General features: G+C 43.1%; 1 protein-coding gene across 3 annotated transcripts in view; it reads right to left on the reverse strand.

Annotated features, from left to right (window-relative positions):
• Positions 1–26172, reverse strand: part of MPPED2 (metallophosphoesterase domain containing 2) — a 98882-nt gene extending 72710 nt beyond the window's left edge. The window contains exons 1-2 of one of the 3 annotated variants that reach the window (XM_068147842.1): positions 25919–26172; positions 20602–20843 (exon numbers count right to left, since the gene is read on the reverse strand). In XM_068147842.1, coding sequence (XP_068003943.1) covers positions 20602–20729 — 128 coding nt within the window. In that variant the 5' untranslated portion in view covers positions 20730–20843; positions 25919–26172. Of the gene's footprint in view, positions 1–20601; positions 20844–24693; positions 24713–25904 lie in introns of those variants that run through there. The other 2 variants (XM_068147843.1, XM_068147844.1) reach the window with 2 other exon arrangements.
• Between the last annotated feature and the right edge of the window lie 441 nt (positions 26173–26613).

Consider the following 26613-nt stretch of genomic DNA (forward strand, 5'->3'; position numbering starts at 1 on the left):
ATGCTGGACAAAACACTTGCAGATGATGAAAATCTCCTCCCTGCCCCAAACCAGCACTGTTACAGCATACTATAGAATCAGTCAGGGTTGGAAGGGACCACAAGGATCATCTAGTTCCAACCCCCCTGCTATGGGTAGGGACACCTCACACTAGATCAGGCTGACAGAGGTCAGCCAGCCTGGTCTTAAACACCTCCAGGGACGGGGCCTCAACCACCTCCCTGGACAACCCATTCCAGGGCTTCACCACTCTCATGGTGAAGAACTTCCTTCTCATGTCCAGTCTGAATCTCTCCACCTCCAGCTTCATTCCATTCCTCCTAGTCCTATCACTACCTGATATCCTATGAAGTCCCTCCCCAGCCTTCTTGTAGGCCCCCTTCAGATACTGGAAAGCCACTGCTTCTTAAGCTGGTTTCACTGGCTTTGCTACAGCACAGAAGACCACCTAATTTTACTCTTTTCCAAGCTCACCAGATGCATGAATAATCCTGTGACACAGAGGCCTGTGTCCTTCCTAGACTATGTCACATCATATGCTGCCTTTTCATCTCTTAGTAATTTCTCCATTGGGTTATATCTGTGACTGAACTTGTGGTTTAGTTTTTAGGATATCTAAATTAGTATTCATTATAGATCCATGGAAGCACAGACTTGTACAAAAAACCAAGACACAACAACAAAAAAAAGAGACCCATGTGTTACTGCAATTATTGACTTGGGATTCATTTGGAGACACACTACTTGGCAAATATTCTACATTAAAATCATATCTATATTGCTAGCTTTTAAAAAAATACCTACTCAGACTTGCTATGAACAGTCAACATTTTATTTATTTACAGTTTAACTTCCTCCTGCAAAATCTTCATATTCTTCCTAGGAGGAGTGTCTGAGGGAGCTGGGGTTGACCAGCCTGGAGAAGGCTCCAGGGAGACCTAATAGCAGCCTTCCAGTACCTAAAGGCAGTCTACAGGATGGCTGCAGAAGGACTGTTTCAAAAGGCTTGTAGTGATAGGACAAGGGGTGATGGTTTGAACTTGGAGGAGATTTAGATTGAAGGCTAGCAACAAGTTCTTTACCATGAGGGTGATGAAACACTGCAACACGTTGTCTAGGGTGGTAGTTGAAGCACCATGCCTGGAAGCATTCCAAGTCAGGCTCAATAAGACTCTGAGCAACCTGATCAACATTTATAACTGATTTCCTGATTTGAAAAAAGAAAGTACAAAACTTTTGTTAAAGGGGACAGGCAGGTTATCTGATTGTGTTATACCCTCCAATGAAAAGTGGGCAGCCTGCAGATTCTTACTGCATAAATCCAGCACCTCATACCGACATCCAGACGTACCCAAACAGAAAAATGTATATATGCAGATAGATACACAGAGTTGACTTTGTGCTGAAAGACACAAAGCCAAATCCTCATTTCCTTTCAGTCAAACCAATGAATGCCATTGCTTTCCTTGGCTGCTATCAGCCATTAATTATTTACATCACACGTATTAGCACTTTTGCTAACTTAAGTCCATCTTCCAGCATAGTCAAACACCAAGACAACATCTGACTTCCCTGACTGGAAATAAAAATAGGATGCAAATACCTTTCACCATTCTCACTGGTAGATCTTATTTGCACAAGCACACACATCTAAGAACAGACTACTCCAAATTAGCTAGCAAGCCACACCTCTTCTGGCAACCTCCATGTACACGTGTCACCCATCAAAAACCTTAGAGAGAGTTCTGGAAACTGTAAAGCAGAGGTCTGCTATTTATTTCAGAAATGGCATTAACTGTGTCTCAGTGCAAAGTGGAAAGGGGAAAAAAAATTACGTTTGCAAAGCCACAGGAGGATTCAGTGCACCACTCAGCAGCTTACTGCTAACGTTTCCAACAATTATAGCTGCAGGGAAATGATGGATCTTTTCATTACAGGTTTTGGAGCTGTTTCACTTCCAGTGAGATTTATGAGATTAAACAGAAAAGACCTGTATTATCCACTGTCATCATTTGGGCAAACTTCAGAACACCCTCTTTTGTAAGGAATTTATAATAATGTATCTTCTCAGCCTGATAAACACCTCAACCAATTAAGAGTCCAAAGTCTGTTAATCCCAGATTCTGGCCAGTCATAAAACCAGAAAGAGCTAAAAAAAACCCCAGATTTTCTATGATGTTCTTTGGGGGCAAATAGTCAGCCATTTGGTGGTTTTTTTTTTTCCTTAAGTACCTAACCTCCTTTGATATTAATGGGAATTCACAAACTGAATTGCCTGAGTGTTCTTGAAATTCCTATTAATCATCCCTTTACAGATAAAACTTCTCTTTTAAAATCAACTGAATACCTTCTAAAATTTGGGTGTAAGTAGCTTTCCAAACACTGGAGAAGAAAAACTCACAACCAGCATCAGCACTGATCTAAAGCTCAGGCAAGTTTCCTTTATATAATACAATAAATTGCCATTTTTATGCTAGTATGGTTTCAGTTAAAAGTCATTAAGAAAAATTTCTTTTACCTTCTTTTGTTGTTGGGGGATTGCTATAAATTATACCCTCCTCTTACCCTGAAAGAACTCATTGCTGATAAACCAGCACCTTCTAGGAAGGAGTATGTCAGTAAGTCATTCATAGATTGATAGAATGGTTTAAGGTCAGAAGGAACTTTAAAGATCATCTAATTCCACCCCTCTGCCATGGGCAGGGACACCTTCCACTAGATCAGCTCGCTCAAGGCCTCATCCAACCTGCCCTTGAACACCACCAGGGAGGGGGCATTCATGATTTCCCTGGACAATCTGTTCCAGGGTCTCATCACCCTCACTGTAATGAATTTCTTCCTAATCTCCAGTCTAAATCAGTGCACTTCAAGCTTCAATTCACCCCTTCTCATCCTATCATTACAGGCAGTTGTAAAAAGTCTCTTCTTGGGCTTCTTGAAGGCCCACTTCAGGTACTGGAAGGCTGCTATAAGGTCTCCCTGGAGCATTCTCTTCTCCAGGCAGAAGAGCCCCAACTTCCCCAGCCTCTCCCCATCGAGTAGGTGCTCTGGCCCTCTGATCATCTTAGCGGCCCTGCTCTGAACCTGCTCCAGCAGTTCCATGTCCCTCTTATGCTGGGGGGCACCAGAACTGAACACAGCATTTGAGGTGGGGCCTCACAAGAGCAGAGTAGAGGGGCAGAATCACCTTCCCTGTCCTGTTGGCCACACTTTTGATGCAGTCCAGACACAGTTGGCCTTCTAGGCTGCAAGTGCACACCACCAGCTCATACTGAGTTTTCATCAAGTCCTCCTCCTTGAGACTGCTCTCCAGCCACTCCTTTCAGCATGCCAGCTGTGGAACAGCCTTTTCTGTAGGAACTATCTGGAGTCATTTCCATGTATGGATACTAAATCTTGGGTTTCATCTTCATACTCCTCTTAGTACTTAGAAACTTAGATGGGTTTAATATGTATCCCAATAATAAAAACTTAAGGAAAGCTTCAACTGCTTGAAAATTCACAGTAAACCAAACAACCTGGCAAAACCAAAATACATCAGTATATGGAATATCAGGATGCACTCATCATCAGCTGTACTACCTTGGGGGAATTTCTTGGATATTTAACAATCAAACCCACTTTTGCTTTGACCAAGGAGATGTGTAAAATTCCACTCACCCACCCATCTACAGTAATTTTTCTCAGTGTGCAAATGAAATGCCAGTTCTTTTCCCTGGCATCATGAAGCAGGACACCTTCTGGGGACAGAATACAAGAGAATTCCACAACTATGCAAGGCTGTGGGGAATTGCAAATTTATTTAAAAAAAAAAAAATCAATCTAAAAACCCCCTACCTTTTCTTCTAAAAAAATACTTAACATTCTGTAAAAGATATTAACTAAAACTTCAAGCATTTCAGACAGATTTACAACTATCATTATATTTTCTAAGTAAGGAAACAGGACAATTCAGTAAGTTGCTCAGGGGGACACAAAACAAAAAAAAAAGCCCAACAATCCAGAAAAATCAACAGAAAACCAATCCACGACTGTTAAAACCAGGGAACAGCTGTCTTAACCATTTCTTCTTTTACACCTGGATCCATTTGGGGGTTGGGTGTGTATGTGTAAATATATATATATTTAAACATTCTGGCATTGTCACTGAAATTTCCAGTTGGGACAGCATGAAAGGCTTGTGCTTACTGAAGGCAATAAAGTCAAAGTTCACAGTGACCATAACAGTACAGGAATGTGGGCTAAGTGAAACTATTTTGTTCACATCAATACTTGAACAGTCATTTGTGTTAAACAAAATTAGCAGTTAAGATTCTTCGTTCTGTAACTGAAGTGACTAATTTCCTGCAACCTTTCTCCTCCTTCCTCCCCTCCAAACGTTTTGGCAATCAAGAATGGACTTATAGACTGTTTCATAACAAATACTGCCCTTAAGGGCAAAACTGGCAAGAGATTCAGACTGCTCCAGAAATCCCTTCTGCAATTGATTATTCAATCTAGTTCTACTCTACTGGTTGGTTCAACCTACAAAATCTTGAGCTCCTTCATCTTCCACACTGTGAAGACTTGAGACTAACCATATCCCTAAAGGACAAAACTGTCTCTTTCTAGCATTAAAAAGACTCTGGTCAACCTGCATTCTGGAAACCAACTGCTCTGAACTTTTCCTCAGGAATGGCTTTGTCTGCAGGCTGCTGTAGAATGCAAATGGTAACACGCTCAGTGGCTTTCCAGCAGCACTTTTGCATGAGAAACCATCTCTAGCACTTGTTTTTTTCCATTGCTATTAACCTACAGTAACAAAGATCACATCTATTTCTTTCCTTGTCAAGTAAGATGTTACCTTTTTTTAAATAATGATCAACTCTAGCTGATGAAAAGAATATCATGCAGCTCCAAAAAGCTATGCTCATCTCACCCACACAAATGACATTGTCTTGTCTGAAACATCACGATGTCCCCAAAGACCATTTCTCACCAAATACTTTGCCATTACAGTGATTTGAAACCTGTATACCCTTTACAGTGTGTCACCAAGATAGCAGCAAATACAACTTGCTTTAACAAGCACTTAATTTTTTGTAAAACAGTTAATGAAGTGCTGACAATCATGTCCATGTAGATCAGTGACATTTACTGTGTCATGATACCCTTCCTTATAAGTCACTCGCACTCTGTGCACACACACCGAACATGATCCCGTAAATCACTCTGCCCTTGACCTTTGCTAAACGACCATGCCCAGAGAATAGCCTGAACTACAGACTTGGCATTGACCTGTTTCTCAGCATGAGGTGACCTGCCAGGTGTACACGCCATCAGCCTCAAGATCTCACTCAGTAAGCAGGGCTATGCCTAGCTGCGCTCCACTCAGACAAGCCAACTATCCGAAGGGAATCTAACCTCGCAGGAATTTAACAAGGTCTCTTGACTCATGGCATGTGCCACTCACTTTTCAGTTCCCAGCCTGATGGCAAAAATGCAATTCCAGTCCAAGCGTGATAGGAACATGCTTATATGTGGAGGGACAACTGCAGTATGGTACAAAGGGAATTCAGCCCTGGGACATCCAGTATGGCCTGCCACCACTTTAACAAGACGTCAGAGCTGCACACTGAGGATAGTAAAATGTACAGCCACTTCTGTATTTCGAAGTAACTGCAGGGAAGCACTGCTGACTGTATAAACTATGCTGTGATTTTTCACACCATTAAGCAAAACAGAGGAAAGTGTTAACCATGAAGACCTGTTGTCTCCTGGATTTTCCCTGGTGGTTCCCAGCCTGCAATTCTCTCTTTCATGAGTAAATCACCAGGGTCTGATTGATGGGAGGTAACTTGCATCAAGAAGCCAGTCAAGGGGGTTGCCTCTATGGTCCATCCTGTTCACAAATCTGGTAAAGGCCATTGTTTGGAGGTAAGAGTGTAAAACACACAAAGACAGACTTGGCCCTCCTTAAAAGTCAGAGTGTAAAAAGGCTAGTCATGAACCTTTTCATGGGTACTTGTCAGAAAAATGGGGGGGGGGGGGGTGTGTGTGTGCAAAAAAGCTGTCTTCCTCTCCCACTAACCCAGAACCTACACTGAGACCCTATAGACAGGTCACATCCTCCCAACCTTTCTGCATTTCCAGGCATGTGTTCAGTCACATCTCTTTTCAATCTCATTCACAGTGCAGCTGCACTAACAACTGTTTTCAGCCAGTATTACAAGGCAAGATTTCAGGCATCACAGCCTAGAAGGGAGTTACTCACAGGACAGCTGTGAAGACTGCTGATTTGGACTATCCCTGGAAGCTGTGTGACCCCTCCAGGAGTCAATACAGGCAGGCAGGTGAGCACCAGCAGAAATGAAGCAATGAGAGCACTGAGGCATGTCAGGAATGAGGGCAGTGGGCTGCTCCTTTCAGCAAAAGCTACATACGGAATTGACACAGCAATTTGCCTAAATGTTAGGTGGTTCAGCTTTTTCCTCTAATGAGAGTTTTCTCTATTTCCAGACATACTCTCATCTTGCATCATATGTTTGACTTCTCGATGACTCCTTTTGTTACAGGGAATATTAGGCTTGGACAGGAGACAGCCTTCCTAAACAGACAAATTAAAAGCAAACAAATAAAATGAAAGAAGAGAGGGGGGAAAAAAGAGCAAAGCAATTAACTTCAATATATTGAGATAACAAGAGCCCTGACTGCAGTGTCTTTACTGTGCTAAACAGTTGTATTTCATAACCTTCTTCACACCTTTCTTTCCCAGCCTCTCAGCCCTAACCATCCATACTTTCTGTTAAGTCATTTCTTTATAGCATCCTTAAACACAACTGTAACCTTACACAGTCTCACGGATCTGAACTACAAAAGCAGCAACTGTGGTGTATATAAAAAACAGAGTTCTGCTCTGCTCAGTTTTACAGACTTAGGGGGGGTTAGTTTTCGTTTTCCTACAACCACTCCATTTTTTCCTGGGGGAGAGACTGACATGAATGCCACATTAACTGCCAGTTCTACGAGGAGAACATTTCAATCAGCCATTACAACCAAGAATCAGACCTCTAAGCCCAATAGCCAGATGCTGTTTCATGCCCTTCCAGTAACCCTGCAGCATGGTTATCACTGCCACTTCTTATCTTATCGCCGTTTCAAACATTGTCTGCTATGGTCAGACAAAGAGCCAGACCTAAACAATGATGTTAAATGAAGACTTCCTCCCAACTCAGTCTTGAACTTCTATGAAACTGATCACTGCTTAGCAAGATAACAAACCATGTTGGGGTTTTACAGGCTTTAAAAATCAAAGTCAAGAGAACGCCTAAAGAAACAAGCTTTCGGAGAATGGCAAAGCTATTACTGCATGTAAACACTCTCGCTGGGCAATGGTAAGCACCAGCTACATGTACATACATACACACATGTCAAAACAAGTATACACCTGGTGTGGTTTTTGAGTCCTTCATTTTCATCACAGAAAAAAAAAGAAAAAAGCTGAGTAAAATTATCCTCTTGTTACACCTGATGAGCAGAAAGAAAAAAAGAAGATGAAAAAAAAGAAAGAAGGGGGGAAAAAAAATGAGGCTTTTTAGCTCATTAGATTTTAAAAGACAGCTGAAGCAGCTGGGAGTTTTCCAGAGTAAAGAACACTTTTAATTTCATTAAAATTCAGACAACTCTGCACTAGAATGTCAGCCAGAGAAAATTATTTTTGCAATGTTTTTATAACAGTAAAAGATCTGATATATATGAAACAAAACAAAAAACTTAAAGCCAGGAAGGAGCAAGACTTTTGCTTGCATAGTTTCTCTCCATCTGGCTCCTTGCTGGCAAGAGCATAAGCTTTTTTACCAGCATAATCTGTGTCCTCATTAGGTGGATCTGTTACATGATTAACATTAGAACTGTAACAGCAAACTTCACTAAAATAGATTTGGCCTCTGTTCTGACTAACTGCCCTTTCTTCCAGGGGAGTCACAGGAAGGAGCTCTAAATGAGGATTAAGGTTTTCAAGGAGAGAAGAACAACATCCTGACCAAGGCTCCATGTAACAAAGACCACACACCTCATTCATCCCATCCCATCAGCACAATCTTAATCGAGGCAGTGCTGACTGCCCACAGCTCCCCACAGGCCTCAATACCAGGGAAGGTCCAGAAGTGCTGTCCTACAGTTAAAAATGGGGTCCTTCTGAATCCCTTCGAAGTTACTCACTGGGGCTGCCAACTGTCCTGCTGGTGCTGCCCAGCACTCCCTGTACGTTAAAGCACTACCATGGCACTGCAGAAAGCCAAAATCCCACTGACCTCCACAGGTGCACTCAGGCCCTTTAGGGTGTAGAAATTGTCTCAAACTGCTCTTGTAGCTTTGAATAAGGGTGGGAAATGGTTTATATCTTGTCTGGAAACTATATGAAAGTCTCTTGTAGGTTCACTCTAGCTTTGCAGTTCACCTAACACAGTGAACTCTAAACACTACAAGACACATGAACCAACAGTTTCATAGTTATGTCTCATGAAGTACTTCTGCAAACACTGGAAAATCAGCCACACATTAAACACAAGGCCATTGCTAATCAGTGCAGGTACACAGTTGATAACCTTGCCTTTCAGCAGCAGTGCCAGCCTCTGCAACTCCCAGTCCTGTCTTGCTGGGGCTGGCTCCTGCTTCAGCAGCCTCCCCTGTTGTGCCAGTACAACTGTCTGCAGGGACAGATGGAGAACAGGACTGGAGAACTGAACGGGGCTACATATTTTTTCTCCCTTTCCCTCCAGAGGATTATTCCCAATTACATTATACATACAACACAACAAAACAGCAGTGCAAAGGATTGAAGGCTATTCAAGTTGGCAGTACCACTACCCCAAAAAAAACTAGGAAAAAAGCCCTTATAAAACCACGGCTTCACAAACTCCTTGTCATTATGAATTTAACAAGCAGTGGCTTGAATCATCTCTCAAACAGCAGTGGATGTTACAAAGGATGTTAGCTTGAGCAGCTTAAGGCAGCCAGGTTGTAGGTCTTTGTGAAACCCCAGTGCAGATCAGATTGCTGACCCATTCAGGACATCTGAGGGCGGTGGTGAGACTTGACTAGGTGTACAAGTGAATGTTTTGCCAGCTTGCCTTCATAAGTGACTAAACCATATTAAAAAAGGCAGAGGTACCAACAGGGAAAAAAAAAATTAAAATAGAAGCTATATTTTGTCCTTTTTAGTAATATAACTCAATTTAGAAAAATATTCCACAATGCCTTATTGCTTCTGCAAGGATAACAAAGACAAACTTGAAACTCTAGCCCCCACTAAACCTGTGACAAAACTTTCAGGCTCAGAGGTTGCACTTCACTAATTCAAAACATCTCCCCAGCAACAGTGACACACTGGCCTTTCAAACATATATGCCAGGATATATAACTCAGTAAAAGCACAAGTTACTGAAGTTCTACTCTCTCATTATTTTCATCAACATTTAAGTCAAGCGCTGCAGAGCAGCATCACAGAAAGCTCCTTCAAGATTCACTCCAAGACAGTGAGGAGCTGCAGGAAGCAGAAGAGTTAGAAAGCAAGTAAAGCTGTCAAAGCTTACTTTACTTCACACAGGGAGTTTCCTATACGCTATTTCTCTGTAAAAATGGAAGCACTGCAGAACCTCAGAAGTCCTTTTCAGACATTTTGTCACTACTAACAGCTAATAAAACAGGAAATTTTAAGTCAAATAGTGTATTAGCCAAAACACCACCAATAAATAGCAAAGTTGCCAGGCTTAGCATAAAAATGAAACACACTAATGAAACAGTGGAGCTTGTTCATGCCATGTGCAGTCTAGAATCATGCATAATGTAACAGTGCAACTGCTAACAGCAGGCTCACAGAAGATAATTTACACTTGTTTTTATGGACATGAGGAACTGATCTTTGAAGTTGTCCCTAATGAGATTCTGCTTGGCCCCAGCAGCATCCTGAGAGAATGTGCTGGTTTTCTCCCCTGCTTTCGGTGCATATTTATAAAGCAGAATCCAGACCTATTTAAATTGCACATGTGGACTGGTGTCCCCCCATGCCATGGCAAAGTCAGATTCTCACAGTGGGAGAAATATCTGCTAAAATGTCTCAATTTACCTTCCAGTCATTTTTGTAATTACCCATACCACCTCTCCTAATTACCAAAAGATACACGGGGGTTAATGAATAGGTTTCTTTTTTCTTTGTAGTTAACTCCTAACTTGATTAAGCTGCCAGGTCACTGGCAGCTGTATCACGCATTGCAGAGGACATGTTCAAAATGCAGTCATAAGGCTCCTCAGAGAAAACAGAGTGTAGCTTTGTAATGGATCAGAAGACTTTATTTCAAAAATACAGGCAGCAGGAGCAGTAAGACAGAAAATGTCTTTTGCTATGCTCTGTGTAGTCACTGCTTTAATACTACGCCCATCTGTTTTTAAAAGCCCTTTCAGTTATGAGATCTGCAAGAACCATTGAACCATCATCACTAAACTCTCAAGTTGCAACTAATGCACATCTCCTACAACTTGGAGATACTGTGGTACAGACTCTGAAAACTGAGAATGAGTGAAACACAATGTTCATGGGGAAGAGACCTCAACTCCACCATGCTCAAAGAACACAGGATTCACATGCTTATAAATATCCAAAGATTGGAGATATGAGGATGAGGCTGGGCTCTTTTCAGTGGTGGCCAGTGATAGGACAAGGGGCAGTGGGTACCAACTAGAACACAGGTTTCACTTGAACTGAAGTACAAACTGTTGTGTTTTTTCACTTTGAAGGTGTTGGAACCCTGGAACAGGCTGCCCAGAGAGATTGTGGAGTCTTCCTCTCTGGAGACTTTTAAAACCCACCTGGACATGTTCGTGTGCAACCCGATTTAGGCATACCTGTGTTAGCAGTTGGGATGGACTAGATAATCTCCGGAAGTCCCTTCCAACCCCTACCATTGTTGACTATCACTGTTTCAGATCAAAGTATTCAAATAAACTAGGGCTGATTTTAATTCAGAATAATATGCTGAAGTGCAAACTAAAGCAGTTTAAGAAACTCTTTCATGCTCCGTTCAGCTGCTCCTTCTGCAGGATGTCAGCCTCCAGGAGGGTGCTAACATCAGAACGCTGGGGATGGCAGCTTCAGCAGCCACCCATGTAGCTGATACACAATATGCTAAAGTTACACCATCAGGGAATCAACATTTTAACTCCTAGCTCTCTGCCTTTTTCTGCTTGGAAAGGAGAGACAAAAAAAAAAAAAAAGCCCCAAAAAACATAAATTCCTTGAACATACTTGTCAGCACTATCCAAGCTTAAGATTAGATGACTCAGGGGATAGATAGAAGCATACCAAATTTTTCGTTGTCTAATCTGACGCTAAACAAACAGAAATTCTACCCACTGACAGCTGTTTAATGCTTTTTAAAAACCCCCAAAACACACCAAACCACAGAGGACTCTGCTTTAGCCCCTATAAAGACCCTCATGTAACAAAGACCACCATGGCAACTGGTGTTCTCTGAAGAAACTCTAGTTTGAATGGAGGCAGAGACTAATCTACCCTCCTGGTTCCACATGAAGTCCCTACAGGTAGAAGATGACAGTCTCTTATGAGGGAAGCTCTAACAGTAACTACAATAGCTCTGTGTGCATACGTGGAGAAAGAGAATTTGTTCCCAGTGCACTGTCTGACACTGCTCACAACCACACTAAGCCTAACAAGAAAAACTGCAAAGAAGGGGGGGAAAAAAAGAAAAAAGAAAAGAAGTGTGTCTTTAAAGCCACTACGTTCTGGGCACAGCAGTGAAAAGTTCAAATGACCTTGCTTCAGTATGTGAACGTACAACCCCTTGGTCAGCATTGCCAGATTCCCGTGTGAACAACTACAAGGTACAAGTCTGGGAGCTCAAAATCTAAAAACTCCTTTTGTTAGGAAAATAATAAAACACATACAAACCTGAAAGACAGGCTCCAATACTACTGCAGCAGCAATAACGTGCCATATTACTGCCACGCTTCATGCTAGAGCCAGGCTGCCTTTAAACACTTATGTAGACAGTAAAATCATAACAAATGAAATACAGCTACAGGAGCAAAGGGTGCTAAGAACTATACTTTAGGCCAACATCTTATCTCTGGTTATTTCTAGGTATTTGAGATCATTTGTCCACTTCTAATCTTCCATTTGTTCTGTACTAGTCACCTCCAGTGCATTCTTCTTGCATTTATTGGACAAGTGTTGGCACCCTAAAGAAATTGCATTGCCTCTTTATAAATACATATCCAGAAAACTGCCACTTCTTGTACCAAGTCTTCTATAGACTTCCATTTAATTTGAACCAATTAACAAAAAAACCAAACCCAAAAAGCCCCCCAAACCTCTCTTATCAACTTTCTGGCTCTATGTGTTTCAGTTTAGACCTTTTAAATCTGTGCTGAATGAAATTATTCAGAAAAGGTTTTTCTCATTCTATCAGACATGTCTTCAAAATATTCTAAGAGAAATATCTTGAAGGTCTCTTCCAACCTGGTCTATTCTATTCTATTCTACTCTACCTATTCTATTCTATCCCTGAATGATACTATTCTATTTTATTCTACTGACTGAAAATAGTGACTCTTGTATGTCACAGTATTCCAAGATTATATGAACAGACTATCAAGGAAGCTAGGTGATCCAAAATACTCCTCTTAACAATCTAGGGTGAATGCAAAGATTCCCTTCAGGAAAATATGCTCTATATTAATGGTATCTAAAATGAATGAGCCTGAAAACAAACCAAAATCCTCCTAAACACAGATCAGTCGAATTCCTTGAAACCAACACCAGGGATTCCTCTGGTTCAGAGAAAATGAAGCCCCTACTTACATACATTTTAAAAACAACCTGTTTTCTTCGAGGCATTAAATTTATGGTAGTAGATAACTAACAACAAATGATTAAAAAAATCCAAGAGTTAAGGGTCTTCATTTTGTTGCCAAGATGTATCAGATTCTAAAAGCAACAGTGTGTGTGATCCTTCCATTAACACAGCAGCACACTCACAAAGCAGCAATACAAAGTAGCAGAGCAGAACATCACCAAAGGTCACAGTGAAAAAAAAAACAAAACCCCAAACCCTTATATAAATATATTTACTACCCTAGAGGCTTATCATCTTCATTTTAATTTTCAGAGGGTGTCTGAAACTCATATGACAGCATTTGATCTGTGCAGCCTCGTTATACTGACAACACTTCTAGCAGAAAAACTGTCTTAAGAACTTCATGCAAACAATCTAAACACCCTCCAAAAGATCTAAGAACTTCCAATGAGTCATAACCCAAAGTGGGTGTCCAAAATAGAAGCTTTCAAGGCACAGAATAACAATAATAGAAGAATAAGATTTGTTCTTAAGCATGCCTTCAATTCAAAGCTGCAAACATCACCGTTTAACATATAAAAGAAGAGGGGAAATCAAGCTCATGTCGAGAGAGAGATAATCCACATTAAATCAATTTATTTTTAAAACTTCCAAGCCATTTCAAAGTTTACACCTGAGTTCTACATGTAGTTTTTTCATATGCATAATTATGTCTTGACTTAATTTATTCACTTCTTTCCACCACGAGGAAAAATGAATGCCTGGCCGACTCGACATTTACAAAATAAATCATAAAGATGAAAAAACTCTCTTCTCTAATACCTGTTAATTATCATAACCTTATGTGTACATTGTTAACAACCAGAGGAAAGAAGTCCCTGAAAGAATCATAGCTTAAAAATGAGGATGTCACATCATCTGGTATCTCTAAGTGACTGGTCCTGTCCCACTGGAAGCAGTAAGTGTTACTAATCACTGCATTTAATAATACAGGGCAAGGCTCCTCTTTATTGAATATGCTGGACCACACAGAATTTTAATTCTGTATACCTACTTTCCCCCAAAGTACTACTACACTAATCACAGGACAGAAAATGACCCTTTGGTCAGTGCTGGCCAAAAGTGAATGGTGCTTTAAGAAACAAGGAAGCCTAGAGTAATTAAAAAGTAATGACTTTTTTCTTTGTGCTCTCTAACAGGAGCTTGAGGGAAGATAGACTGGACTGGCACCTTTTCCTTCCCATAAACTGATACAATAGCTAAACATTTAGGAGTAATGTGCTGACCCTGATGCTCCCAGCCACTACACTCAATTCCTTATACCAGAGAAATTGTAAACGTGGTAAATAGCAAGTTTCCTGGCTTACAAATACATCAGATAAACTCCCTCCATCATACTCCATTCTCCTTCCCTCCCCCATTCTCTCTCCATCTGCTGCTCTCCTGGGAGGGGAGTGCTACACTTAATGGCTGTGTGCTTTTAAGTCTAATGTGCTGGATATAAGTTAATGCCCAGTACAGTAAGTGGGGGACTCTGCTGTGAGGAAGCCTAAAGTACTTTTTTTTTTCTCCTTTTTTTCTTGCCAACATCCAGTGGAATCTCTGTAGCCCTAACGTCAAGCAGCATGCAAGGAGGAGAGGGTCTGGAAATAGGAAATCTGCGACAAATACAGATCTTACAAGACACCACTCAGCGCAATCATTTAAATGATTTTTTTCATAGCAAGAGGAGAGACTTGGCATTTTTCTGTCTCTAAACATAGTGATTTGAATTTAGAAAACACATCCATTATACAATTAGGAACATAAAATCAGGGGCAAGCATTTCCCTGTTAGCAGAGTACACCAGTGAACTCTGTTGACAGTATTCTGATCTATAAGACATGAAAAAGAAGCAACATGGACTTGCTCATCAGCATTATCAAGAGGACAACTATTTGGGGATTATGGCTTGATTTACTCTCTAGCCATCCTCTCTGTCTCCACCCTGAAAGTTTCAGCAGCAGCATGCAGCACTAGTGCTCATCCACCAGCATTTTGTTTCAGCCAAGCTTCACACAGCAGATCCTGCAGAACGCATCCAGCTGATGTTCAGGAGAAATTTCCAGGTTTATGGAGGTCAAGACCAAGCTTTATGGTCAACTCTTTGTGAGATAAATAAATTGACTCAAACTCCAGGTACCTAAAGATGATTGTTTGAAATACAGACTTGCAATTTTCTGCTCTAAGCACCTGGTACTGATTCAAGGATGTTATTGATAGGACTTTAAACTAGGTTCAATGGGGAAAGGGGATAAAACCACTAGAGATGAGCCCTAGGGGTGGCATGCCCACATCAGGGGTGAAATCGATAGCACAACTCAAGTGCATCTATACCAATGCATGCAGCATGGGCAACAAACAGAAGGAACCAGAAGTTACTGTGCAGCAGGACAGATCTTTATCTTCAACTCTACCTCAACCCAGAGGGGTTTTTGTGTGTGTTACTTTTCTGTGGGGGGAGGGAGAGGGGCTTGTGAGAGAGGGCTGTGTTAACCCAGGATGCTCTCTCACACTTCAAACATTGCACAAAAGCAGAATCTGCTGCTTCCATGATATAGATATATTAAAATAATAATAATTTTACAAGCTTCCAGTGACAACATCCTGATTGTGAAGTATATCAGCCATTTTTTGCCTCTTTCACAACAAAGAGCTCCCTTGGTGAGCAGTCTCCCTCCAGCACATGGTACTGTGGCAAGGATCACTGCTGCAGAAAGCACTCCTGGTCAGATCCCATCACACAACTCCCACAGAATAAGAGCACACTGTATATTGTAGAAAGACATGAGACTAAGTCAACTATAACTATGACTGACCACTAACAGGCAATACTGTAACACAGAATCAGCTCATGTATTGAAAACATCCATTGACAACACTCAGCCACTAAAAAGGGGCCTTACAATCAAAGTACTTGTTACATGAAGGCTTCTTTACATGATTAATACAGAATAAAGAACATTAACATACATATTCATACAAACAAAAGGGTTTTTTTCTTTCTCTCTCTCAGGATTTACCACAGGGGTCAGACTGACTCTATATTTTAACAGCACCATTCTATCAATGAAGAATAAGATGAAGAAATGTCTTCTGACCCTTGTCCACTGGCTGGTCTGTAAGCTCACTGCCCTCTCACCTATACTGACCAACCCTCCACACCCACTAATAGTAAGGCTGCACCAAGAAAGAGATCACTGAAAGCAGCTCAGTGGAAAAAAAAAAAAAAAAGACCAAAGAAACCAACCAGCAACCACGACTAAAGAGACATTTTTAACCTAGATCATTTCAGTGATATGACCTATACTGCAGCCTCACAAAAGGCTCTACCAGCACTGCTAGGGAGGTGGCAAAGCATGTGGCACACGCGTAGGGAACAAGCAGCTGGTGAGTGGCAGGTTCAGCACTTAAGTCTGCGTATCAAGAACTTTCCCCCTTCCAGCCTGGCAAGTAACCTCCAGACACAGCTTTTTACACTCAGATAACCAGTGGTAATTGGACAGGGCCGATACCTCACACTGAGGGACTGACTGATTGATTCTGAGAGGTATGGAGACTGCTCTGGCAGCCTGTTCCCACCAGCGCTGGAGGGAAAAGGTTTTTTATCACCAATTTAAACCAGACCTGGCTTCCATCTTAGGACAGGGCAATCTGGAAACACAGTAACCAGCAGCACAACAGTGACACAAAAATATTTTAAGGCTGTCCTATGTTTGTAATAATAACAACATTAGCACTTTGACATCATCAGCTTTGCAGCAATGTCAGAACATTTTTTTTAAAGATATGTTGGTATTATTTATTTTTCCCCAATGACAAAAAGAGAGGTCAGAAACTTAACAAATTTAACATAATATGACTACTCTGTACAAACATAATACAAGGGACCTACATCTTGAGTTTTAGTTACAAAACTGCAATCCTCAAGCCATGTGTCACCACTGGACAAACGTTTTATTTTTGGCATGCTCCACTCAAGCACCTCAAAATGCTTTAAATACAAGTAAGTCTTCCTGATCTTTTTTTATTCACTTTATATGCACAATTTAAATTTAGAACTTCTATTGTGCTCTGTTTTGCAAAATCAGTAACTTACAATCATTAAAACCAGTAGAAATCTTTCATTTATTAAACTCACAGACGCACACACACACTCCAATAAAACTGTTTTCTTCATGACATTTAAAATTAGCATCTTTGCAACTCATCTTCCATTGCAGAAGAACCAGGAAAAGCAATCAGTTAATGGACCTCTTTTTGACAGGGGGACTATTTATTTAGGGACAGCTGTAAAGATTCTCACCTACAGCTGTCATCATCCTCCTAGCGTTCCTGCTGGAATCCCCAGACCGCTGCAGGGAGAGCTCAGCTGCTTCAGGGCAGCTGCTGAAGGGCTGCCGCTGTAGGCTTAAGAAAACCAGGTTTGTTTTGCTTAATGCACCGGCTTGTAAGCGGCTGCATTTCACTAGCCACCCATGCATCCACCAAGGGAAAATCATACAAAGGTAACCTGACTGGCTCTGACCCATGACCATGGTAACAATTCCTCTGTCCAAAAGTGAGGCTTGAGTTTTAACTACACTCATTCAACATACTCAGATTTTCACAACTAGAGCTTAAATGGAACTTGAATGTTTCAGGAAATACAGGGGGGTTATTCAATTTGTTTAGAAAAATAAGTAATGAAAAGGAACTTCATTGGTCATGAGCTATGTATGCTTTTGTATGAAGCAATACTAGTGGACCAAGCAACAACATCCACCAAAACTGTGATCTTTTATGCCATCAGTATCAACTTAAATAGCTTGACAATTATGCTAGGTACAGCAACTAGCTCAAGACTGAATCTACATTCTCTCAACCAATGTCATTACATCTACGAACTCCACTGCTCTGTAAATGTCAAATGAGTGCCTATTCTACTAGCACCAGCTTTAGTCCTCTCCTCCTAAATATCACAGAATCATAGAACAGCTGAGGTTGAAAGGGACCTTGAGAGACCATCTACTCCAACATCCCCACCATGGGCAGAGACACCAATATTGCACACAAATATCACACACCTTATATGAAACTAAAGTTGAGAATATTGCAAATCAGATGCATCATTTCCCACTAATCTCAATTGGAGTTTATAAACCCCATTAAATACAGGTTAGATCCACACTATTTCTCAAGGTTATTAGTCCAATAAGATCTCTGGGTTTTAACAATTTAAAGCTTCACCACAGTTTAAATTTTTTCTTCTATGATTATAGAGCTGTACTTTTATATTATTATTATTATACATACACATTTCCACACAATCATACATTTAAATGCTTTATTCAACTACACATGTATAGTTCTACTAATATAAAGTATTGTTTGTACTCTTTGTTTTAAAATAAGAATATTCACATTGGGAATTACTCCAGTGCAGCAAAGGCAGTAAAATTTTATAGTTACAGATTGTTCAATGTATCTGCAAGTATGCATAATCTCATTTAGAAGACTTTTGCTCTGGCATAGAAACCTCTAGCTTTCTTACTCCCCTACTGCTCAATTTAAACCACATCAGAGTTTTGCTGTGTACTCCAAGTATCCCAAAAACAAGCCACCAAGCCATTTTGGTGAGACTAGAGGAAAAGCAAAAAATGCATTTAAAAGGCTCCACCTGCAGCCCCAGCTAGTTTGTCTCCATAAAACTCCCTCACCCTTTTCAGCTGGGCCTGTAAAAATAGGCATTTTCCACAACAGATACACAAAGTTTATTTCATTCCCTCCTCTTTTGTCCTGTGAAAGTAAGTGATATGGTACCCAAACTGCTTACAACCTAATTAAATCATTTTCCATTTAGATTCATCACATTTTCTTCTCAGCTCCTTTCCACCAGACTGAGGGAAAAATGCAGTGACATGGGAAGGTTCCATAAAACCAAGCCTTAGTAATTCCTGTTAAAGTGGTCTAAAGACCCATTCACATAGCTGTTGTAAAACTGCAGTTTAAAAAAAGGAAGAAGTAAGTCTCACAGAAAAAGAGAGAGCACCTTAAGCAAATGACCAATATACTTGATGAATTAAATTATTTTCTAAGTTTAGTCATTTTTACTTTTTTTCCTATTATTTGCTTATGATAGTAGACATTTCCTCTATCTACTCTACTTTGAGGCTGTGGTTTCAGAGAACAAAGCCTTCTGTGCAGCCTAACATACCTGCCTTGGGCTGCCAGCCCCTCCCACGTATATCTATCCATTCCCCAGGCTGCATCCCACTCCTCACTGGTACTGCTGGCACCACTGACCTCCTACAGAGCATCTCAAGGATCTAAATAGGCTTACAAGGTTGGTTTTGTTGTTTTGGTTTGTTTTTTTTAAAACCAAAACCAAACCAAAACTCAACCACCTTACAGCACTTGGCAGTGCTGCTCTAAAAGAGCAAGAATTGCCTCTCCCAATCATTAGGAAGCAAAGACAAGCACATTACAATTGTTATTATTTTGCAGCTGCCCTTTAAAGCAGGGAACTAAGCAGATGCAGTTAATTAAAACTAACTAAAAGTAAACATGACTTGTATAAAGCATTCAAATGCAAACATTTTATAACATCTTCAGAAAGTAAGTGAAACCTCTGAGTGGGAGCATGGTTTCAAGATGATAAAATATTTGGCATGGTATCTCCTTATCCAAAATAATCATACAGTAAAAATTGTTCTTAGAACACCTCGAAAAGCCACACACAGGACAGACACTCTACAGCATCCTTCCTTTAGGACGATTGTAACCACAAGAAATCCTATTAGAAGGTGCTGAACTCCTACATTGTGACTCTTCCGGCAGGCTTCTACATAACAAAAATGCAATGAAGTACCATACAACTTTGCCTCCCTTATTATGCAAAATCCTTATCAAACTCAATAGTGTGACATCGCTCAAAATCCTGACTAACAATGGCATGCAGGAGGTCAAGAGCTGCAGTCTTTGTTTTAGTTTCCACATGCTTTTCAGTCTATTAATGTTAGAAGAAAAAGAACCACAGAAATAACTGATAAAGATCAAACCTAACTAAACAATAGGAAGGAAATTCAGACTTAAATTTGGTACTTAGCTCTTAACGTTAACCATTGCGCCTAGGTGCTGTGCAGCAGAACAATACCCAGGAATAACAAGGTGAGAGAAGATACCGTCTAGCTGCCCATGCTTTTGCTGGCTAGAGTTCAGGCCAGGGATGTGGTTTTAGTGGTATTTGTATTTTTTGGGAGAAAACTCCTGGGCAGCCCCCGACTCCTTTGTGCAGCAGTTTCGAGTGGAAAGCCGCATGCGGCACACGTTCCACTCGCAACCAGGAGGACAAAGGATTCAGTGATCAGGGGGCACAATTAGTCCCAATTAGGCCTATTTCACAGCTCAGTGTAAAGGCTGGGGGAAGGGAGCTTAAATTTTAAAGCAATGGGTCCCTCAGGCAAGTTAAAGTGAGGTCAGTGAATTGACAAGTTTCAGAAAACTCGCCCTATTAGCTGGGACAAGTCTCACTGCTCAGGCAGGAAAAGTCATCTCCAGCCGGTGATGGAGCAGCGTTTCTCAAACGCACCGTATCAGAAATTTGATAACTGTTCTGCCTGTTAGCTAGTGACTGACCAATCCCTCCAGTTTCCAACCCGCTACTTCAACAGCCGTTCTCCCTTTCAGCACAGGAGCAGACACACACAGAGGCACTGGCAGCAATACTCACATATGCACGTGTGGAGGTTGGAACCTGCTCTGGTTGATGTTGTAGTGTGTAAAAGCCTGTGTAGGGTTGGAGCTGTATTCATCCACCGTTATGGTAACTTTGCCTTGTGAAGGAATTCCATGAGCCATCCTTCCTCCTTATGGACATGAGCAGCTCACAACTTCCCAAGGCCAGGAGCAGGGTAGGGCATCGTGTTCCAGGCAGCTCCCAACACCCAGCAGCTCCTCATCAACTTCACAGACCTGTGCCAGGAGAGAAAGACAGCACGTGCTGCTATAAACTCAAAGGAGATGTAAACATATGCACACATATTACATGTTACTGATGTCCATTCAAAGATCTTTTTCTATGTTTTTGTGGGTTTGACATACCCACCACTCAACTGTCTAAGCATTACTATTTACATTTTTTTTTCTCAATTATTTAATCTAGCTACATCATCATTAAATACATCCAAAAGATGACTGTTTAAAATAAAGCTTTATCATCAGAAAAAAAAATGCAAGAACAAGAAAAAAAAAAAATAGGAAATAAAAAAGCAGTGTTGAAAGCTCCAGTTAAATATTCCACATTCACTATTCTTCATTTCAAATAACATCTTGTGCTAATTGCAACCACGAAAATTAACAAGTGGACCCAGTTTCCTGAAGGACAAATGGCTTTCCACAAATCCACACAATTGTTTTCAAGGCCCTGTTTTAGCTTTACAAAATAAGTTGTATCTCGGAGACTTACAAGATGCTGATGCAAAGCAGGACATTTTACAATTGCACAGCAAAAGGTATGCCCAGCTACCTCTGAATTAAGTATTCCTCTGCCCAGAGAAAGGCCAGTATCTAGACAGCAGTAACAAAGCACCCATGTTATAGTGCACTAGCAATGGAAGTGGTTTGCATTCATCACCAGACAGTAATGATTTATCTGACAGGTTTAAGTGTGATTTTGTGCATAAATATTTCTGCATAAAATGAAAGAAGTATGCTCTTCCCTCTCTATACTTCCATATCTTTCACTTCTTCAAAGTGCTCTTAAATAAATCCTGCATTAAAACTTGAAGCATTCTAGAATGAGCGAAACCAGACAGCCAGAAACTTCCCAAATCTGATCTCTGTTAATTTCCCTGCACAGAATCTGAGCTTCAATTTCTTCAATCAATAAACTGAGGATACCTCAGCTGCCTTCCTTTCAGAGGGACTTTCTGAAGATTGATCAGCTGATGTTCGAAGAATACTTTCAAAATGAGCAACTCTTTAAAAGCCCTTTTTATGAGGTAGCTCCTCAGCTGCGGCACGCTATCCTAGCTGCAAGGACTTACACGAAATCATTACACTTTGCATCAGTTGATTCCCCTAGCACCCCCCTTTAGTTGCCACATGTAAGAGTAGGATTTATCCTATCTGGTGGGTAATTTACAAAAGTAAATCAGTGCTTAGTGGGAAGACAAAGAGATAGGAAGAGAAGTGACTTGAGAGCCCTGAGCATCAAACTAAGCAATATTTTCCCATTGTGATATTCCTGGACTTCTCTTAGCTCGCAGATAGAAATGTGTTTGCCATGTGTAACGTTAAACATTTGGAATCTTTGATTTGTATTCAAAATATAGTTTTAATACAAAGACTAATTTCCACTCTGGCATGAAGCACAACAAAAATGCCCTGAAAATGGCAGATGGCCTGCTATAGGCCATTTATTTTACTATTTTACAACCTCAGGCCTATGTAGGCTTCCATATGTTAGTTGGGTTAAGACATTCTGCAACCTTCATTCCAGTAATTGGGTTCTATCCTTCATCTCCCTTTACCACTGGAGATTTAAATAGAAAAACAACAAACCACCAAAAAAACCCTAAGCCATAAAGTTCCCATTTAAAAACTCAGTCACTAGTGTGAGAGTAAAACTCCATAATTAAGCTTATGGTCTGATTTTTGCACTAACCCCCTCTCATAAGTGTAAAAGCAATACTTCAAGGAGTAAAAATCAGCAAGGTGAGCTTTAGCAAACCAAATCTTTGCTACGTAAGATGCATGCAACAACTGCTCATAATGTAGCGGTTACCATACCAAGTCTGCAGCTGTTTCCTTCATTTCCCTTACAATTATATTTTAGTGTTATTTTGCATAACAGTAAAACACAACACCTGCTTCAAATTGCAGTCCTGTTCCAAGTACTGTAATCCTTTTGAGATAGAAACTACAAAGAGTGTGCAACACAGAGCAGCATAATTGCCCTGCACCGAAAAGTAAATACAAATGAAAACATCTTCCTGTTAAGAGAAATGACTGTCATTAACAAGAATGCTAGCCATCAAAGCTCCTAGGAAAAAAAAAATAAACTCTGAATTTTTCTTTTACACAGCAAGAATTTCAGCATCTGCATAAATTAAGTAGTAGTGTGAACATTACATATCTAAAGTGGTTTGTTGGTTTGGGGTTGGTTTGTTGGGTTTTTTTTGCAATTAAAAGCTACAATACAGAACAACCCGTTCAGCCAACAACAAAAATATGCTTGGGCTTTCAGAAAAGCTAAATCACACCATTTTCAGTTCAGTTTATATTACAGTTCACTCATGGAAAAAAATCCAATTTGTCCATGAGAGTGAATTATACATAAAGATAATAAGCATTTTTAACAAGGTTTATAACAACCCACGTTACACAAAGAAATTACAACTGGCATAAAACAAACGATAAGAGGATACTTGAATAGCTGCATTAAATACCTTAAAGTTGACTTTCAGTAAGATTGTAAGCATATAAGCTGCAATTGCTTCCCATTGTTCCATCTTTAATCTCAAGACTAAATCTCTATACTTAAGACAAAGCTGAACGAAGCATCTTTTAAAATGAAATTTAGCAACACATGGCAGACTGGGGGGGGGGGGGGGGGGGGGTAAGTAAGATTTGAAGCTGGCTCCTGTCTCAATTCTCCAGCTTCCATTTAGTCCTCCACAGAGTACTACAGCTCACCCGCCAGAAGGATCTAATTATTACCTTCTTTACTGGGAACTTCTCTGAAGAAAATATCAAAAAGGAACCGAACAATTCAAAACTTTAAAAATAAATGTATTTGAGACCAAGGCTCAGGAAAAAGGGAAGGAAAAAAAAAAAAAGAAAGAAAGAAAAAGGCTACTCTGAATCACTGCTGTTCTTACTCCAACTGCAATCACTCTTTGAAGATTACATGCAGGAGAGGAGTACAAAAGAATGAAAGTTGCAATATTTTTCACATCCGTCCTGTCAAGCACAACAATGTGCAATGTCTTCCACGCCTTACGTGGCGGTTTTAAGAAAGAACATCTATATTTAAAGACTAAATGAAGATTATTTGGGGTTTTTCCTTTAGCGTTTTGAGTTTTCCCAAATACAGCTGTTATCCTAGGAGCAACAAACCTTTTCCAGCGTGGATCTGTACCGGCAGTGAGGCAGGAGATGTGCCATTGTACACATCTGCTCAGTTTTACAGCTCAAACCCGGGACTTTTTCACGAAAGGGCTGACACAAACTTACACGCCGCTGATTTTACAGCGGACGAGAAACTATCGCAAAACGCGCACGGGTAAGTAATCTCAAAAGGTAACATTTCACGGAGAGCTACACACACACACAAGCCGTACAGGCACACAGAGGCACGCGAAAAACGCGTTTGCCCCAAATGAAATATTTACGCCTTCCTCATCTGAATTTCAAAAATCTGCCTTCTGGCTGCTCTCGGCTTGTGAAAGAGAATTTTGAAAGGCAGGAGGCGGAAAGGGTTAATCCCGTGTCAACACCTTCTGTTGATACATCCACCATCCCGACACTGTTACAGTAACAACACGCGTTACACCCCCTTGGAGAGCGGGCACCTGCCTCCGCAACATCCCCCGCAGCCGCGGCCGCCCACAGAGCATCACCCCGCGCCTCGGGGGGAATTTACCGACTGCCCCAACAGCCCCCGTGATGCCGCGCGGCAGTCTGCGGGCAACTCCGGACTGCTGCCTACCCACCAAGTCCAAGGCGGAGGCACTTTGAGGGGGGGGGGGGGCGGGGAGGCCGGACCCCGACTGCCCCCCACCGCCTACCTCTGGTACCTGGGCTCCCAGCCGCTACCCACCTCCGCCCGCCGTCGGCTCCCGGGCCGCCCCGGCCGCGGCCCCGCGGGGCGCCGAGTTCGCCCACACCCCCCCTTCTCCCCCCCCCCCCCCCCACCTCCGCCTCGTGATTGATGGCTCTGGGAGACCAATGGCTCCAGCGCGGTCCCATCCCGGCGTGTGCCGCAGCCCCCGCCCCGCGCCCCCTTGCCTTGCCCGGCCCCCCCGCCCCGGCCCTGGCTCTCCACGGCGAGGGCAGTGCTGCTGTAATGTGTATTCAATACGTGCCATGGTGCGCAAAGTTCACATCGCCCCCTCTCAATTGCCATAGAACTGAAATGGTTTGGGGGGGAGGATGCTCGGGGGAGGGATGCAATAAACTCCACCGCGAGCTGCGGACGAGTACGGCGGGGGCCGGGGAGATGCCCGCTGCTTTTTATTCCGGCAGTGCCAACCGCGCCGTCCCCCGCACCTCGCCCCCACCCCCGGAAGGTTTCCAAGTGCTTGAGGCCTCTGGGATCAGGGTTTCAAAGCGGGATCTCCAGTCGGCGAAAGTGGGGAAGGAAACTCCGCCGGGGAACGGCAAAGCACAACCCCGTTACTCTTACTTTTGCGGCGCAACCCCCCCTCCCCCCCCCAATCCCCCTCACCCACACTCCCGTGTCCCTTCGCTCTGGCAACCCCGTTCTCGTCCCCCGCCGGCTGCTCGGCGTTGCCGCCCGCCCGCTGGCCCCAGCTAGCACAATGCTCCCCGGCCTACCCTCCCGGCCCCGCCGCGCCGCCCCCCGCCCCGACCCCGCGCCAAGAGCCGGCACGCAGCCTCTCGCCCCCAGCCCACTTCCAGCGCCGCAACCTCTCCCCCAACCCCGGCCTCCACCCCGGCCAAGGAGAGAGACGGCGGCGGCGGAGGGCAGCGGGGGCACGGCCTGGGGGAGGAGGGCAGGGCAGGCTTGGCTCAGCGCCGCCGAAAACGCCGCCTCGGCTGCGGGAAAGCGCCGCCGCACCGACCCGACCCGACCCAGCAGGCTCGGAGCGGTCACACCGTGGGAGGCAGGGAGAGCAGGCAGCCAGTTTTATCCTTATTATTGTTTGCAGAAGGCTGGCCCCGCCGCCGCCGCCGGAGCTCCTGCCCGCCCCCCCCTCGCTCTCGTCCATGACACGGCACCTCTAACCCGCCGCTTTGTGCGCCGCTGCCCCCCGCCGGGCCCCGCCGCCCCGGCAGGCAGACACCGACCTGGGGCCGCTCACCTTCCCTCCACCGGCTGCCGCTGCGGGCGGGTCGGGGATGCCTTCAGCGGGGCCGCTCCATGGGGCTGCGGGGGCGCGGCCGGGGCAGAGCCTGCGCTCGACCCCGCGGCGGTGCCCAGCAGCGGCCTGGGTCCGGGTGCGGGTCCGAGTCCGGGTCTGGGTCCGGGGCGGCGGCGAGAACGGGCGCGGTGCAGTGAGCGGGACTGCCACTGGGGTCAGGGAGCAGGCACCAGGAAACACGGCGGCCACAGAGCGCTGCTCGCACACGCACACACACACACACGCACAGCTCCTCCCGCTGCCTCGCACTTCACCCCCCCGGGCAGGGAGGGAGGGAGGGAGGACTCGTTGCTGCATTTCCCAAGTGCGGCACAGCCTCCCCCCGCCGAGCCGGCAGCAGAGGCCGGCAAGAGCAGCAGTTCAGCCGCCCAGCCGGGGTCAAGGCAGGGTGCCGGCTGCCACAGCTCCGGGGAGCAGGCAGGGCTATGTGCCAGGGGACCCCCACACCCCTTAGCCGCGGGGCAGCGGCAGGGAGGCCGCAGCAGGCGCCTGTCTCGCACCCCGCACACAGCCGGCCCGGCACCATTCATCGCTGCTCGGCTTGTCCTCTGCCTAAATAAATAATGAAATAAATGAATATCAACAACAGCAATATAAAATAAATTTAAAAAAAAATCGAAATAGGTTTTCTCATC

Source organism: Melanerpes formicivorus, unplaced genomic scaffold, assembly GCF_026170545.1.
Source record: "Melanerpes formicivorus ecotype bairdi unplaced genomic scaffold, bMelFor1.0.p_v2 SCAF_16, whole genome shotgun sequence".
Lineage (NCBI taxonomy): Eukaryota > Metazoa > Chordata > Aves > Piciformes > Picidae > Melanerpes > Melanerpes formicivorus.